At 41.6% G+C, this 19,063-nt stretch overlaps 1 protein-coding gene across 1 annotated transcript in view; it reads left to right on the forward strand.

Moving 5' to 3' along the window:
* Positions 1-1,586: 1,586 nt before the first annotated feature.
* The window catches only part of HHIP (hedgehog interacting protein), a 71,181-nt gene continuing 53,704 nt past the window's right edge, over positions 1,587-19,063 (forward strand). Inside the window, exons 1-4 of the mRNA XM_065634727.1 lie at positions 1,587-2,334; positions 9,658-9,853; positions 17,086-17,242; positions 18,012-18,213. Coding sequence (XP_065490799.1) covers positions 2,068-2,334; positions 9,658-9,853; positions 17,086-17,242; positions 18,012-18,213 — 822 coding nt within the window. The 5' untranslated portion in view covers positions 1,587-2,067. The remainder of the gene's footprint in view (positions 2,335-9,657; positions 9,854-17,085; positions 17,243-18,011; positions 18,214-19,063) is intronic.

Here is a 19,063-nt window from a genome sequence, read left to right on the forward strand (position 1 = left end):
CTGTACCAGAGGCCTCCCTCATTCATGTTGCCTTGGTCGGGAACATTTTCAGCCAAATGGGAGCCAGTGGTAAGACAAGTGGTGGTCATGAGTTTAGGAAACACTAGCCTTCAAGAAATGCACTTAAAGGGAGAGGAAACAGTCTTTACGTCTACTCAGTGATTTATCTGATGTACTGTTTGTCCGTGCCAAATTCCTATTTAGTTCAGTGCGGACTGTTTAAGAGTTCAAACGTAAATCTGAAGAGACTCATTTTCTTTGGTGAAAAATAAACACATGGAGAACAGTAACATGCCCCAGTCGATTTAGAAGCCTCACTACTGGACATCAGGAACTCCGTGCTATACGTCTCCTTTCTCCCTCCAAAGGGGGCTCTTTGGATGCAAGCATTTTTTTTTCCTCTATTTCAGGGATTGCCAGCGAGTCCCTGGTAAATACACCTGGGGGCTCTATTTGTCCAGCTGCCCTTGTACCTCCAAGTCAGCAGCTACAGCTGCCTCTGAAGCCTCCCGCTCCTTTCTCCCGCAGGGGGAAGATGCTAACACCCCCTTGCTCCGCCCTGGCTCCCTCCTCCCAGCTGCGGGGCCCTGTCCCACCTCCTTCCCGGGGACCTTGGCCTCTGCCCCCCGGGCTTGCAACTTTCTCTCTCCCAAAGTCACTTCACCCCCGCTACCCTTTCTGCCTTTCTCCCGGCCTTCCAGGTGCTTTCTTGTCACCCACTGCCAGGCGCTCGGTTCACCCCAGTCTTCCTACACGCAGGTCTCCCATGCCCAGCACACCAGGAGGACGCTCACCCCTACACCCCGCTCCCTCCTACCATCAGCAGTGGCCGCAGTTACCAACCGGTCACACTTTGGACTCGGTTGGGACGGTGACAACAAAGGCGTGAGCGTTGCTACGCTGACAGACACCTGCGCCTTCAGTGGCAGCAGCAACGCTGGAGCTTGACTAAAAGCCACCGGCAGGTCCCGGCCCTCTCCGCCGTGCGTCTGGAACCTTCTCTGGCACTTGGGGATGGGTCGGGGTTGCAAGAGACGGTCACGGCCGAGCAGCCCCAGCGCAGCCCCTCTGCCGGGCTGCCCGAGGGGCGGCTGGGGGCAGCCCCGGCCCGGGTACCTCGGCCGGCCGGGGAGCAGGACCCACCTACAGCGCTCGCCTCCCGCCGGGCACGGACGTGGCTCCACCGGTTCCCGCCAAGGCAGGGCCGGCTGAGAGAGCGAAGGGGCCCGACCCCTCCGCCGGCGCTCCGGGCACCCCGGCTCCCGTTTCACTGCGGGGCGGATGCGGGACCGAGGTGACGACCCCCGGGCCGCCGCCGAGAGACCGTTACAGGGCGGGGCGCCGCCGCGTGCCCCGCGCCCTTGCCAGCTCGCGGCGAGGCGCGCGGCCCCGCGCCGCTCCCGCCCGGCCGCTCGCGCGCGGGCTCGGGCGCGCCGCCGCTTCCCGCCGGGCCCCCGCGGCGGCGCGCGCGGCCGGTGCCGCCGGGTGACGTGCAGGGCGCGCGGTGGCAGCACCTCCCCGCGCGCGGCTTAAAAAGAAGAAGAAAAGAGGGAGCGAAACATGAGAGCCCTGGTGAGCTGCAGCCGCCGTCGGCAGCAGCAGCGGAGGGGGCATCGCCCGGCCCGGCCGCCGCCGTCCCACCGCGGGGACACCCTTCCTATGGGACGACAAGTGAAGGGCTGTTGCTGCCGCTGCTGCCGCCGCCCGCTGCCCGGCCCGCCCCGAGCCTCGGCGCCTCGGCGCGGCAGCGGGAGCTGTTAAACCTGTGCCACTTGCACAACTTCGCCGGCTCCGAGCATCCTCCCGCCGCGCCGCCGAGCTGGGGGCTCGGGGGGTTGTTCCCTCGTTCCTGCCTTTTCGCGTCCGCCTTTTTGGAAGCGGGGGTGACCGAAGTGCTTTTCCTCCGTAGGCTTTTTAATTGCTACTGTTATTATTCTCCTCCAGACTTTCCCCTTCTAGGGGAGGGAGGTGGTTTCCTGATCCGAAGTGCAAAGAAAAGTCAGTGGGATTCCCCTCCTTCTCCCCCCACCCCCCCTTTTTTGGGTGCATTCACACGCTCCCTCAGGCATGATGCTCAAGATGCTGCCGTTTAAGCTGCTGCTCGTGGCCGTGGTTCTGTGCTTCTTCGAGGGGGATGCCAAGTTTGGGGAGAGCGGCGCCCGGAGGAGAAGGTGCCTCAACGGGACCCCGCCGAGGCGGCTGAAGAAGCGGGACCGGCGGGTGCTGTCCCCGGAGGCCCCGGGCGGCGGGGAGGCGATGTGCCGCGGCCTCTACCCCCGCCTGTCCTGCTGCTCCCGCACTGACGCGCAGGGGCTGCTGCACGCCGAGGCGAAGGTAGGCACCTCCTGAGGCTGCTTTGGTGTTTAGGGGGAGGTTTTTTTGTTTTGGTTTGTTTTGGTTTGTTTTCCCCGCGGAGCCCGCGCACCAGCCGCCAACCTGCTGCGTTCCCGTGCTGTGGGATGCAGCGGCGGGGGGGGTGGGGGGCGACCGTTTCTGCCTGGGAGGTGAGGGCGAAGAAGAAACATGACACTGGTGCTGATTTATTTCCTCGGGAGTCGCGGGAAGCCCGGCTGCAGATCTGCTGCCCTGGAGGCGACGGGCGCTCGGCGGGGAGAGCGCTTTGCCAGCCGACAGCCGTGCGTGGAAGTTACTTTTTGCCCGCAGCGCTGGAGTTCCTGGCGGTGGCTGCGGTCCCGGTCCCGTCCCCGTCCCGGGGCGCCGCGGTGGGGCCGGTGCAGCGGGGCCGGGCCGCCCGCAGGTACCGCTGCCCGGGCGCGGCTCCGGGGAAAGGTGGAGGCGCTGGACGGGCTTTGGCTCCCGCCCCGGCACGGGCAGCAGGGCAGCTGGACCCTGCCCTGGCGGTGCTTTCCTGTTTATTTTTCTGGGGTGAGCTATCTTGTCCAGTTTGCTCCGCGTGTTTAGTCAGGGAGGTTTTTGGAGAGCAGATGGTGCCGGTGTAGCAAAACTTTATGATCTCCACCCTCCTCGGGCCCTTGCGTTACTCACGAGTACGTGTATCAGCTGCAAAAGACCCGTGAAGTTTCCATTTTAGGACCCTGGTCTAACAGTTCTGGCTAATGACCGATGTCTCACACAAGGTGCTCTGAGCTATTCCTCCTTTCAACGTTACCTGGCAGCGCCCCTGCCCAATTTCAGGCTGCGGCCATGTGAAGCACCTCCTCTGCTCACCGGTTTCTTAAAAACTGTCAGTTCTCTGCATCCTTTAGCAAGTTAAATTCTGTTCATCAGCTCGTTGCTTAGATTTTTCAAACGCGTTGGTACCTAACCCTGCAGAACCGTGTTTGATAAGCTCTGCTGTGATGACCAGTGTGGCATCCAGGGTACGCACAGGCAGGGAAGTTGCTGAATAATGTCATTAAGAATCACTGCACGTGAAATAAACAATCAGGTGTTTTTTGGTTTGTTTTTTTTTTTTTTGTTTTGTGTTTTTGTTTTTTTCATCCTGGTTTAGGTTTAATTAAGAATTCCTCAGTTAAAACTCTGTAGTTGTCAAGGTCTGAGAGACTCTTGGAAAACTTGTGTTTCATTCTTGCTGGCCCAAGCATAATAAAAAAAAATACCCAGCCTGAATCGAATTTTTATGCTCAGTTCACGGTAGATTTCACTCCATTCTCATGTAAACAGCTTCTACGAATCAACATATGTGTCTGGGTGGTATCTCTCACTTTGTTTTGTAACAAAAAGCCATATTGCATCATTTAATTTGCTCAAGTCATGCAAATAGGAAAAAATCAATAGGACAAAAAGGGGTCGACTTATCCTCCTCCCCACTAAACTGCTGCCCACACACAGAGTCCTGTTGCTTATGGCAAAAGAATAACAACAACACCATTGTGTTTGTTAGTTGGTTCACTAATGGGTGAAACTGGAGAACATCATTCTCCTTCAGTCCCCAGCTCTGTCCAAATGTTCATGCCTTTTGAGGGAGCATTTGTCCTACCCCCTCTATTCCCAGATGAGTGAGAACTGTCTTACTGCAGGTTTTCAGCTGCAGATCTCTCTTTATTCATACCATATGCAGCAGCAGTTTGAGATTCAAGGCAGATACATTTCTTCATGTTGTCTAGAGACAGTGTCATTAAGCTCCTGTGTAATAACTGAATTAAACTATAAACTAACCACACACACATAACCTGAAAGATCTATCTGGGGGAAAAAAAAAAAAGAATATGGACTGAAAAATATGTCCTTAATTCACCCTGTGTGCAATGGCTCAGTGGCATATACTGAGATTATTCAATGCTTGGAGACCCTTGTAGTAGCTGGCTCAATGCAGTAAATTGGAAGTTGAATTTTGGTTAGTTTTCAATCTCCAGGCAGCTGAAGGGTGTATTCTCTTCTTACTATTCCTTGAAAATAACTTTTAATTCCATTTGTTGTTGTTGTATGTTTTGTTTGTCTTTTCCTACTAACGGTACTAAACACCTGATATAAATGTGAGTTATTGACCATATATGCCAAAGTAGCTATTTCTGAGCTGTTTAACCTGTTGTTTTTTGATTTTTGTTTTTGGGGGTTTTTTAATATATATAGATAAAATACACTTTTTCAGGAATACTATTTACAAGGTTTTAAAAACAGACTATTTTTCGCCAAAGATTAACATTTATGAGACTTGCAAATCTGCTTTATCATATCAATATGTGTTTAGAAAAAAAGACAAAATATATGTCATTTATATTTGACAGAATGAGGTGGTCATTCCGTAAAAGTCAGGCAGACTATTATGGAATATATTTGAACAGAATTTTTCAAAAAGCACATTTTTTAAAACTGTATTCTACTACAGTTCCAAAACCAGCTTTTTAAAATGTTGTACTCCATCATATATCTACAGGATGGAGTGGCTATGACATTAACAGAAATCTGAACACTAGCTTCTTGGAAAAGAAAAAAAAGAAGAATTGAGCATGCTCAGTAGACATTTGTATAACAGCTCAGCTAAGATGCTGGGTCTTTTGAGAATTTTTGACCAAATTATTGATCTGTGTTTCTAATGAAATTACAACCATTGCCTGCAGTTTTGGGAACAGAAATGGAGCTACTATAATGAGCAGATTCAGCATTGCAGTGGCTCAAATCAGATTTTTGCATACTGTTGTTGACATTTAACTCTTTGTCTTCTACTTTTCTGCAGTGTCCCCTTGTTTATGAAGGGCTACTACATCCCAGTCAAACATTGTAATATCAGGTTTTCTAAAAGTTTGCTTACAGCCTGACAGGCAAAGAAGTCCTCTCTACCTTGGATGGTTTCACAGCCAAGGCTGTCAAGGAATGGGTGAAAAGTAATTGTTTTCAAGTGTGCCCTTTTACAATCATTTGTTTGCTCTGGCTCTTTCACGAACAAAGGCTATTGTTGAACACATCCAACTAAACAAATAACTCATCTTGGGGTCCCTTTAACAGCTGCCTTAGTACAATGATCTATTTACATATTACCCTAAAATTGAAACTGAACTCTTTAATGACATAATCCAGCACTATAATACAGAAGAAGCATATGTTCAACCCAACAGCTGAACAATCTCATAAGCATATGATTTTTAGACATAAATGCTTGTATGTCAAATACAGCTTAAAGAAATAACTTATTTCACTGTGGTGTTTGAGGGGGGGGGTTGTTTGTTTTTCTGTTAACATCAAAACTATACTGACTTTCTCAAAGTAGATATGACAGGGTACACAAAACAAATGACAATATTCAATGTAAAGAATTTCTGTCTATTGTGTCTTCTTCTGTTGCTACTTCTTTGCACTATTCTTTTTGTTGATGGACCAATTTAGTATGCTATGCTTTCCTGTGCATTCCAGGATTTATCTTACCTTTAGTCTACACGTTTTACTTACATGTGGCTAGAGATTAAAGGATCATCTTACAGATGTTGTAAATTAGTCAGCAGAAGGCATGATCATTATTAGCCGTGTTGCAATAAATGTTTGGAAGTTTTACATATTTTCCAGAGCACAGTTAGTTTAAACCACTGCAGTTTGATGGTTTCACATACGACTTCAAAAATTGAAGCAGGAAATTAGTTTACATTTGTCCAAAAGTCTAAAGCTATTGTCAACTTTAAGGTCATTCTTAAAGTAGAGATCCAACAGAAAAAGCTTAATTCAAATAAGTATTTCAGCTTTTCCTTAAAACTGGTTTGATATACTCCAGGATAAATACATTATCAATTTACTGAAATTCAGAACAGAACAGTTGTCCTATCTCCCAGCCAGGACAGAGTTACACATCAGACCTCACACAGAGCGAATGTTACCACCCTATTTTGCTTGAGCATTCTAAAAGTTAAATAACATTGTACTTGATTTTCAGATAATTGATTGACTCTCATTCCTTAATCTTCCGATTAGCTATTATATGACCAAGATTCATTCCAGAAATGACATGAGGGGGTGAATTCCTGTGGTTAATTCCTGGATAGCAGCTGCTCAGGGGGATTAGGATCCTTTTGTCTTAACTTTGAGGACAGAAATGTTGGCAAGCATTGCTTCTCCTGTATCACCAGGCAATGTCAATTACATTTTCCACAAGAAACAGTAAATTAGCTTTTCTATCCTGTTTGGTGTGGGGTTTTTTTGTTTGGTTGGCTTTTTTCCCCTGTTCACAATGCATTCTGGAGTCTTCCAGTAGAAGTACAGTTTTCTATCTGCATCACTGTGTAGGTAATTCAATAAACACACTGAATATTTACCTAGTAATACCTAGTGTTTACTTGTACTTCCAAACACACCATCACAATGCTACCACAAGAAAGCCTACTGCCTGAGATCAGCTTCTTGATGGCAACATCTAAGACTTTTGCAAAGCAGGTGATACCACTGGATGCAGGCAAGCACTTTGCACACTCTGTAGTCATGGTGCACTTTCCTTCGGTAGAGACACCAAAATATGTAATTTCATCCCTACTTTAGGAGACCTCCCAGCTTCTTGGTGACATAATGTCCTTAAGAAGTGGCACTTATGGATAGTGCTTTCAGTCATCCTCTATTGGCTTCAGACTTTGTTCTTTTTGGCAGACAATGACTTGACTGAATTATACAGGCCACTTCCCATCAGAGCCCTAGCAATGCAAGGTAGCAAGGTCAGGATGCCATCACCCCTTAAGAAAGTCCAGCTAAAGCAGAAGGTTGCCTCAGCAGTGTGGATTACTGCAAGCATATAAAGCCTATTCTCTACTACCTGGATTGCAATCATAGAATAGTTTGGGTTGGAAGGGACCTTCAAAGGTCATCTAGTCCAACCCCTCTGCAATGAGCAGGGACATCTTCAACTAGATCAGGTTGCTCAGAGCCCTGTCCAGCCTGGCCTGGAATGTCTCCAGGGATGGGGCATCTACCACCTCTCTGGGCAACCTGTGCCAGTGTTTTACCACCCTCATTGTAAAAAAAATTCTTCCTCATGTCTATGCTAGACAGTAATAAGTCAAGTTCAAAGTTGTAGTTATTATGTATTTTGGTTATATTTTATTTCAGTTATCATTATATTTGTAGTTCTTGTCTTCAAGGCATTTTTTCCCTAGATCTGCCATATCTAGAACAACATCTGAAGCTCAAGAAGTGAGACTAAGGTTAACAGTTCTGCTCCTATGGCCCAAATGAGCAATCTAGCAAAAAGAATCTAAATGTTTTCAGGAGAGAAGAGGTTGGGGCTGTGCAAAGAATTCCCCAAAGAATTCAGGGTCAATGCAAACCTTTTGCCATACATGTAACATGCAATTAATTGATTACTGTCTTCAAGATTTAAAAAGGAAAAAAAAAAAAAGACAAACCGTTTCCAAAAAAAGATATGAGACAAAGATGTGAGACAAGCAGATTCCCAAGGAAGGTCTCAAGAGAGATAATAAACCATATGTGGCAGATGTTAGACACATTACTTAACTGCAGGTGCTATGAAGCCAAGGATAATCTGAGAACAGATAGTTTAAAGAACAGAACATTTAATGCATTTAGCGATCCTGGCAAATCTGGAGAACCTCTTTTTGAAGGCAATGGCAGCTCTTCCAGAATATGAGTAGAGGCCAAATGGTGTTCTAATCAATGGTCCAACTTACACCACTAAACTTCAGCACACATTTCAGATGGCTTTTTGACAATATGTAAGACCAAATTTTCCTGGAAAGAGCTTGCCTTTTTTAATTAAGGTTCCTTTAAATAGGATTTTGTGTAAGTGTGCAGGCCATATATTGTGTAATATTTTGAATACATATCTGTTTAAAACAACAGGGAGTGCATTTCTCTGAAGTGTTTGATGTTTATGTAATTATGATCTGTGAATAAAATACTGAGTTCAGAACTGTATTCTCAGAGTACTGCATCCTAGAAGAGAATGGACCTATGAGACAGCATACCCAAACATATCAAGAGTCTTCATGCATTGACTAACTTATTTTATCAAAAGTAATTTAGATAATTCCCATCCATGTTACGTTGCAAGAGAATGACATTGGAAAGTCTTCCTACAAATCAGCTCAGATATGAACTATAGCAAAACTGTGTCAGTATTTTCAAATGTGCTATTTACAACTACTTACAAGTTTTACAGAATACAAATATTTACCACATTAATATTTCTCAATGTAAGTGTCTTATGGTCTTTGTTTATAACTGCATTAAACAAATAGCAGAAAGAACCTGAGCTTTGTATTTGCTTTGGATCAGATTCAGTCCCTCTCAACTGAGAACACATTTCCCATTAGCCACCATTGGGATGAATGATCAAAAAACAATCCATGTGGTTAACAATAGATTAACAAAGTGCACTGCATTCAAAGACTAATAAAGACGACTATGCTGTTTTCCATTATTTTTCACGATTTGATGACATTGCACTCGTTAAGCTCCTGTGTTTACTTAAACAGATCGTCAATCGTGGTTTAGTGCTTCTTCAAGCACTATGCATAATATATGCTTTTTTTTCAGGACAGAGTTACAGTTTCAATATTGAGACAAACAACATGTTATGGATGAATTCCACTTATAAAAAGAAATGCCTGAAAACGTATGACTTTTCCCACCTCCAAGTAGTTTGCATTAGAGAGAGCAAAAAGCAGAGTAGCATTTCAAGCATGAAAAATCCAAGGCACCTGCTGAACCTCACAGCAGTAGTTTCAGTAGCCGGACTGTGGTATTGTTCAAGATAACATCTATTTGACAAATACCTAGATATATGGTTTTCCTGATGCATTTTGATGGTAGTATTTTAATTTGTAGTCTCTAAAGACTTGAATAGGTCACCTTACAAGTTAGGTTTTTAAGTATTTCATGTAAGAGAAGTGGGCAGAAGTCCTGCTGCTGTAGTTCTTCCTCGTATAAATGACCCCTCGAGCTCAGAGGTTGCCTACGTGATTAAGAGATTGCAGGCTTGAGTCCATAAAATAACTTGAGTACCATGATTCTTATCTGAGAAAGAGAACCAAACACTTAAAATCTCACTGTACGAATGACATATTGCACATTTCACGGTAATAATTTTTGCACTTCCAGAATGGTGTTATGAAACATGATGCACTTATACTAACTGTACTGGTTCTGTTAGTGTTATTTATTACATTAGATCATGCAATTTTTTTTTGTGTAAGATGGGGAAACAGGTTGTATGTTTATTTGTCTCTGGTTTGTGGCTTGCAGATACTTTCTGTTACCAACAACACAGAATGTGCGAAGCTACTGGAGGAAATCAAATGTGCACACTGCTCACCTCATGCTCAGAATCTATTCCACTCACCTGAGAAAGGGGAAACACCTGAACGAGAACTAACTCTTCCCTACCTGTGCAGAGACTATTGTAAAGAATTCTATTATACTTGCAGAGGTCACATACCAGGTAAAACCTATAACAAAATACGGGGGTAAAGGATGTGTGGTTTGAACTGTTGATATTGCCTGAGTGGTCAGGGGTATCCCCATTGATATCCAGGGGATTTTGCCCAAGCAAAGACAGAATATCTCAGTGTCTTCACAGTGGATCTTATGTAGTGAGGCAAATATTTGGAGCACTTTCTTGCCACCCTCCTATTAAACTCTCCATGAAAGACGGGATTGTTGCCAAAGGCACCTGAAACTATTACCTTTGCTAAAATATTAGCGCGTTCCTTCAAATCACATAAACAAGTAGTTGGACATCCAAAAGGCTATTCTAAATAACAGATAGCTTTAAAATGCAAGATGAAAAGGATGCCGACTGTTTGTTGTAGATTTTTTTTTTCTGGTTTTGTTACCCTAGAAACTGATGTTTTTTCCACAGGGTTTAAAGCCCATTGAAATCAAAGGGAACTATTTGATAGACTTCTGTGATCTTTGAATCACTTCCAACATGCTGTTAACAACCAAATTCTTAACTAAACTAACACTTCCTCACTGTAGTCAGTAGAGTTGGTTGGACAAAACCAAACCAGAATTTGACCTGTGCTGTCTAGGGCAGTCACCAAATGTGTGCTATCACTTGTAACTATATCAACAAAATAACCACAGATGATGGTTCTTCTAGAAATACTGTCTTAATACAGTATTATATTAACCAACATCTTTGGTATTCTCAATAGTAAATTATTTATATGTTTAAGATTGTCACTTTTAAACTATGCTTTTTTCCCTGTCCAAACACTACTTACAAATAATGCCACACAGGAGAAAATAATTAAACTGGTTAAGATTTTTTTTTTCTTTTTGCTAGCAACAGAGACTGGAAAAAAAGAGTTGATAACAGATATGAAAAATGAATTTGTGAATAGTCATTTCTGACACATGAACACAGCTTTGTAATATAATATAAACATATTTGAGTCAACGGGATAGTTTAAGTGGATGAGATTTGGAGGAGGGTTTTTTAATTGCGTGTGTACAGTGTGTACTTGTTTTCTCTGAAATCCCAAGAGTACAGGGATTTCTTGCAGCGTTCTTTTAGTGACTTGAGAAAATATTTTGTATTGACTTACTTTTTCCCTTTACTGTGGTTTATCATGTATCTCAACCCATTCAAATATGAAAATATTATTATTGTCTTTATAAACTAAGAGATGTTTCTAAGGCTTTCTTAACCCAGCTGTTTCTTGCTCTTTATCACATTCCCCAAAGCAAAGCAGAATACATCACAGTTGCCAAGACTGCCTGCTGAACAGTGATAACAGATTAGATATTCTAAATGTTTGGCCCATATAAGAAGTCAGCACAAAGGCTTTTTTTGACATGAGTTTGTAGCTAGTGCAAATGATTCGTTTATTCTGCAGAGCAAATCCCTCATAGCTGTTCTGTGAAAATCCGTGTTTCTGAGGAAACAATTTGTTTAATTGGGAAAAGTGAAAGAAGGAGAAGGGAGAAATAAGGAGGAGGCGGAGGGAGGGAGGGAGAGAGAATGAGAAAGGGCTGAGCAGCACAGGAGCTGTAGCCACAGGAACCTCACTCCTCAGATCAACATATGTGGTGACGAATGACAAATTTATTTTTCTACAAAGTTTGTGTATATGTAAAACTGCTGAAGTGCATCAAGATGTCAAGTGCTTTTTGTGACCACCCAGGTTGCCTTGAAAGATAACCAGATGAAAGCATAACTTAGCACTGGACAGAGCGCTGTGCTTTGCAGGAAAAGAGCTTACATACTTCAGCATCAGTTAAACTAGGATTTTTCCTACATCAATCAGATGCTAATAATCGTTCTAAATACTTGTTCTGAAAGTGGGTTGTACTAACAGAAAGTTGTTGTATACTTACATCCACCAACAGGGTTAATTTGGTGACTTGACTGGTACATACGTTTGTTGATACCTATACTGGTATTTCCTGAAGGTATTCATTAAGATTCAGGTTCCTCTCTTTGAGAAGATGGCCCATAGGCCGGCAATATACTTTAATATTCTTACGCATTCTGAAATATAAATAATTAAAACAACAACTTATTTGGGTTTTCTATTTTACTTGTGAGACCCATATATCCATAATAATATTTCTTGGAAAAGAAAGAAAAAATTAGAAAATTTGGAAGCTTTGTTTCTAGTTTAGCCTGAAGGATTAAAGAAAGAGTTGGAAATTAACAGCCCCCCAAACCCAAGGTAAGGTCTCTGGCAATGATTCACTGTGCATTTGTTAAAAAGTCAAATAATTACTCATTCTCTATTAAGGAGTGCTAATTGTTTCTGAACACCAATACAAAAGAGTTTAAGGAAATTGCTGACTACAAAAATAATGTTATCCCTTAAGTCCTGCACAAATGAGAAATACTATTAGTGTTTTAAGATAGCAAGCATCTTTTCTGGAATTGAAATTTTAGCAGTATATATTAACCAAGAAGACTGAGAAATTACACATGAGGTTTTTGATGAGTTAGCTCCAGAAATGCATTCCTTGTTCTGTCTCGTTTTGCAAAGACGAAAACTCTAGCGGATCCTTGCTTAACTCTTTTGAAGATAGCAGTTTGCCCACCAATTATGACTATATCAGAACTTCCTTTGACTTTTTTAGGAATATCCAAAGAAAAAGTGGACCCAGTTCTTTATTCAAACAGAATAAGAACAACAGCTGTTAGGATAGTATGAATATGTTAATGCAGGCGGTGTAATGTTTCACAAAGCCTATGAGGTTACAACTTCCCTGCTTCCTCTCAGGTGACTCGTCTCATTAATTCTCATCTGATTTTTACTGTGAACCTCAGTTGGAGTGATTACTGATGAGGACACTGGAGTCAAGTGGCTTACTGAAGTATCTTCAAACAATATGAATTTTAAGTTTTCCAAGGTCATAAGAGAAGGCTGTCTAATATTTATTACGAATAGGGCTAGTAAAGAAAGGCACAGCTGGTTCTCCTTTTAGGCATGAGCAGAAACTTGATCCATGCCAGTGAAAGTGATGCATTCTAAGGAACAAACCTCTGCCTCAGCCACGGTGTGTTCTGCCATCCAAGGACATCCGACAGGTTTTGAACTCTGTGCTCCTCATAATTTTCACTTGAAGAAATGGGTTCCAGATGACTGTGGGTGTATTCAGATCCAGGCCCAGATCGGAATCCAGGCATTACCAGAACAGATGCCTGATATGAATTTTTTAACTCCAAACAGAGGCACCCCAGCCCAAAACACTGGAAATCTTCTAAGAAATTCTGCAATCCATGCAACACTTCCAGAAATTCTAACGTACTCAACTAATAGTAGCAGTCACCATACTCAACCTGCAGAAAAATAGTAGTGGCTCACAATGTTGCTGCTACTAACTAGAGCATAAAGGGGATTAACCCTGGCGTTGCTCGTGTGCAGGTACGTGCAATGCGTGTAAGAAGAGGGCTGCTAGTCACTTGAAAACCAGTAGCAAGTGATGTAAGCTACCACCAAATTTATTTCATTTTGACAGAGTCTGGAATCACCTCTTTGATTCAGTTTTCACTAATAGTTGAGAAAAGATAGGAGAATGTGAGTTTTGTGAACAAATTCACATCTAGCTGTCAAATGTGCAAACCAGAAAAACAAACAAACAAACAAAAAGACACACAAAAAACCAACAACCAAAAAAACCCAGGCAAATGCTTTTTACACAATACTGAATAATAGTCAATAATAACAGGAGTAAAGCAGATGAGCCTGATCTCCAGACGTTCTCTAAGGCCATGTAGGTCTCCTTAGATGAGTGGATGATATTCCATCCTGTGTGTGGTGCAAACAAGGAAGGGAGTGAATAGTAACTTGACTTGCTGTACAGACCAGGACAAATGCTACCACAACATTTGAGCTGTGTATCACAGAGAAGGGTGATGGGTACGCAGGGAATCCAGGGAAGTGGAATATGGTGAATGTAGGTTAGGAAGCAAGATGGAGCGTGAGGAAGAACTGGAGTGGAGAAAGGAGCTGAGGATCAACTCGAGCAGAAGTTTTCCTCTGAAAATGCTTGAAATCCTGGAACTTATTCCGACAGTGTGTTAAAAAGGCAAACACAGAAAGCCTTCACTGTAAATGCCTTAACTGAAAAGTCTGTAGTTTGATTCCTGTTAGGAAGACATAAAGTTTTAAAAGCATTGAGATGCAAGCCTGTCCAAATCAGACATGTATAACACTTAATGTTTAATCTTCCTTTGTGATTTCAGTTTTCTTTGTTAACGTGGGCACTGCTCTGTCAACACATACATAGTTGGAAGGAAATTTGTAATGATACGTATAAATCTTTTAAAATAAAGTAAGAAGTACACAAATTCACACAGGACCAAATGTTGGAGTCCTTATTAGGCAGAGTTCTCATAAAGGACAGTGACAGAGCTGGATTTGAATAAACTCAGACTGTGCAAAATGATCTTTTTTTTTTTTTTCTCCGAACAATTTTAGTGCTTAGGGGCACTTTTCAGGGGCCATTCTTCTGGACACTGTACAAACACTAAACAAAATGGCAAACTCTACACTAGCAGAGACCTTACAGCCTGAGCAGGATAAAGAAAACGTTACATGGCTACAAGCAGTTAGGAGAGTAGAGGCAAAATGTTTTTCTAATTGCCTTTGGTGAAGCTGTTAGTATGTTGAATTTAGCATTTATAACACAAGCAGATTTTTTTTTTTAAATTACTATGGTTTTTATAGGACAAAATTCCATTCTTAATACACAGGTGAAACTGTATTAACAGAGGTTACATTCCTTCCAGTAATGCAACATTTTAGAAATTTAATGACGAATTTTCATAGTTTAATTCAAACTCCACTTTTTAAGAGCATTTCTAAGGAAAAGGGAACAGAAGCCTTATCCTTTGTTGGAACCTGCTGATGGGTTTCCTAAATAGCAAAAGGCAACTGCAGTATAACACGTACTGCTGAAGTGCATGATAAAATATTCCGTAAGAAAAAGGGATTAGACTAACACATAAGAAAAGGCATTGCATAAGGCATTAGCCAAGTGAGTTTGCATCTGATTGTTATTTGAAATGAACATGTACCAAGTAAACAATATGATCATAATATGCTCTCCGTTTTTCTGACTAAAGATAACATTCAAGCTTTTGTCTTTAGTAAATAGTAGATGGTATGCTTGGAAAATTATAGAAATTCTTAGAAATTGTATGCCTCTGATTTGCTATTTCATTTTTTTTAAAGATCCCCTGTGCCTAGAGAAATAAATTATTAATAGCAAAATTGTGTATTCTTAAGTCAAATAATTAAACACCAAGATTTCAGATTACCTTGGATTTTGGCATTATTTCTACAAGCCTTGGAATACCAGTCTGTGATTATGTCGGAGTTCCTCCTCAGTTGTTCCAGTTGAAATTATATCTCCCATTTTCTCCAAATAACTACTATAAATTAAAACCAGCTCTTCAGAAATTATATTTACTGAAGCTCCAAATCATGGTAATTAAACTTTTACACCACAACACGCTACCATGTGTTTCCAGATATTATTTTGTAGAAACCAAAGGCAGGCTTTGTCATGTTATTTTTCCAATATTTTTGAAGGAAGATGCATATGAAAAGAAGTATAGTTGGGTGGGAAAGGTTTTCCACTCCACAAAAACTCTGGGATCTAAAAAATTTTCCTATTCCACATAAGGAAGAAATTGAACTCTTTTGAAATTTTCCATGAAGAAAGCCACAGAGAGACCACCCCAGGATAGCTAATAAAGTGGTTGTTAGGACATTTACTTGGGAAATGGGAGACTTGGGGTCAAACTCTTGCCTGACAGATGAGGGGCATTGACCTGAATATTCCTCTTCCTAATGAAACACCCTAATTACAAGACATTGCAGTATAGTGATACGAGGTTTGCTGTCTGTTTCGCTGATTTTCATGTAGACCAGAAGTTTTAGTTTGGACCAGCAATGTCATGTTAACTAAAATTTTGTCAAAACTGATGTTTCTGAAGAAGCCTTGCTTTTAAGAAATGGGCATTTTCCAATGAAACACAGCTGTCCCTGACCAGCTCTTATTGTAAGTTGTAAGCCAGAGGCTTTATGGCCAAGATCTATGGATTACTGCATTATTCACAAATGGTAAAGCCATGCATAAATTAGGCCTCTTATTCCAATTAAGTGCTAATTCAGTGTATCCTATAAGTTATGTATGTCCTGGACCATAGTGCATCCTAACACAGTATGCCAATAATGGAAAGAGGAATGCAGGTAACTGAAGACATATTATCTTAACATCTGTTTTAGTAAAACAGTACATATATAACTAGCCAAGTTCTGTCTTCTTATATTTAATATTAATGATTAAAAACTGGATAGAAATGACTTTGTGAACAGAAATAGATATTTTTGCTATGATTAAATATAGTGTAATATCAGTAGTGCCGGGGTTTTTCCTCAAAGGCTCTCAGTTTACCAACTTCTTGTTTCCCTGGGTCTTCAAACTCCTTCCCATTTTAACCTACAACCTAAAGACCACCTTTCATCCAAGCCAGCTTAAAGCCGGCTCCAGCGCAGCATGTGACACATCCCTGTTGTCAGGGAATGGGCGCCGAGGACATAGACCTCCCAACGGGACACTGTGTTCACCCACTGGAACGTCGGGAGTCAACCAGAGGCCAACTGCACGTCACCACGGTGCAGGTTTCAGCAGCGCTTCTCGCTTTCTGAAACAACTCATTATTCACCTCTCCGACCGATGTCCCGTGCTGCCAGCAGTCCACAACGTCTTCACTGCATGTCTTTTACCAAAGCATGCACTGAAATTTTTATTACAACAAACCACTTAGGGAAAAAAAAAAAGTTAAATGAAAGCTGCTCAAGCTATTTTACAGCAGATACTACACTTGATTAATAGGGTTAAAATCAGGGAAAAGCGTATCACAGCCTCAGCTCTGAACTTTGTCTCTTAATTTTTTAATGAGCGAACTGTAGCATCATTTTGAATGCATTGGGTTTCTTATTTAAGTCCACTGAAAAGAAGGGTTAATACAAATACAGATGATTGAATTATAAAAGGTAACACTTGGTTTGTATTTATTCAGAGCAGGCCTTTTTTGCAAGTAGTGCTTTGTTTAAAATTACTCCTTTTTCCACTCAATATATCATCTATTTAAAAATTGGTTTGGCAGCACGAAACTGCAGACATGACAACACACTAAATATTTGTATGCTCTTTTGCATTTTTAAGGTTTTCTCCAAACTACGGCTGATGACTTTTGCTTTTACTATGCAAGAAAAGATGGTGGTGTATGCTTTCCAGACTTTCCAAGAAAACAAGTGCGAGGGCCAGCTTCTAACTCCCTGGACCACATGGAAGAATATGACAAAGAGGAAGAGATCAGCAGGTTCATAAAGATAAATGCTGTTTAATCTGAAAAAAACCTTAGCAAAGCCTGTGGTTTTCACAGTGAACCAGCTCAGTGTGTGCTTATGCTCAGCAGCTGTGTTTTCCAGATGTTACTTTCTTTTGCTGCTGCTGGTGTACATCAAAAAAGAAAGTTACTTTAGCTTCAATATTTCAGTACCTTTTGACATTTGCATTGCTGAAAAGGTGTTAGAATCCTGGTTTGATCCACCATGTGGATCTTACATAGTTCTAAGAAGTAATTTCTTCCTGAATTTAATATTACTAAATTACTACAATAAGTTTATTAGTATAATACTTATTTCGTTATTTTTATTTTTCATGTATTTTTCCTTGTAAAAATAATCACATTAGGTTGTCCCATCATAAGTCATTGTTTTTAAATGGGTTCCAGAAGCCAAATTTTGTCAAATTGCTGGAATTTACTGTGTTTATTACACAGTAGAAATTTTGTGTTTATAAATTCTTTTGTCTTTTTTACCAATTTTTTCTCTCATATTCCTCTATATTTCAAATCTAAGATAAATTAATTTTATCTTTCTTGTATACAAACCAAATTTTGCTCTAGTGAAGGTCAAACTGATTTTCAGTATTATCTGCTTGCTTATATTCAAAGAAATAATTTATTCTGCATTATATAACTGTGTTTTTAATATCACTGCAGAATGATAATTTTATCTTCTAGGGACATTGTTGTGTCGTGGTTACGAGAAAGAAGAAATTTCTTACTATTTTTTAAATTTTTCTAGAAAACACAAGCACAACTGCTTCTGTATTCAGGAGGTTGTGAGTGGACTAAGGCAGCCTGTTGGAGCAGTACATTGTGGAGATGGATCCCATCGCCTCTTCATTCTTGAGAAAGAAGGATATGTGAAGATTTTCAGTCCTGAAGGAGACATATTCAAGGAACCTTTTTTGGATATACACAAGCTTGTTCAAAGTGGAATAAAGGTTGGGTTTTATACTTATCTCTATCTGTTTATATTTTAGCCTGTATATGGGGAAAAAGGGAAGAAACTTTTTTTCAGAAATGATTTTAATTTTATTAATAAAAGAGTAATGACAACAGACACTACAGCTCTATTTAGCAAAGAAGTGAAAACTTCCTTGTTTTGGGAAGGGAAACCATAGTGTCTTGTAACTGTCATCACATTTTTCTCTTTCCCTTCATTTATTCCTCACTCTAAATTCAGAAGAAACTATCTAACATCAGAATCCCACAGCATTATCTTTTCATCCCTTAGGCTCATTTCCATCCCACTCAATTCAGCTGAGTTTTGCTGTGATTCTAATGGGAGCAAGTTTGGTTCAGGGCCTCCCCTGACCTGCGGGTGCTGGGTGATGCCCTGGGGGGCTTGGGGGACCCCCAGGAGAGGGGCAGTGGTGTCCACTCCCCCTTGGCTCAACCTTCGATGTGGCATAAGCTGCCCTGGTTGGGAGGCTGCTTTAAATCAGCACGTAAAAAGTGACTGACCCTCCAGATTCAGACCTACGGGCGGGTCAGTGCAACAGCTTTCGTCATGTTTAATGGGGAGACTTTCATGGTCAGGGGAGGGAATGGTGAACGGGCAATGGTGGGAATACAGTGTGGGGTGGAGGTAAGAAATTATGTCTAGGTATGGGGTAAGTACTACTGGAAAACTCGTAAGTCTGTTGTGGGATATTTTACTTCGGAAATGTCGTTAAGTGTTGTTCCATGTTGATTTCTTGTCACATTTTAGAGTGGTAATGCAAATAAAATCAAGACACATAAAGCATATTTTAAATTGTAATCTAGTTTTGCCTAGAACAGGCAGGACTG

This window comes from Caloenas nicobarica, chromosome 4 (genome assembly GCF_036013445.1).
Source record: "Caloenas nicobarica isolate bCalNic1 chromosome 4, bCalNic1.hap1, whole genome shotgun sequence".
Taxonomy (NCBI): Eukaryota; Metazoa; Chordata; class Aves; order Columbiformes; family Columbidae; genus Caloenas; species Caloenas nicobarica.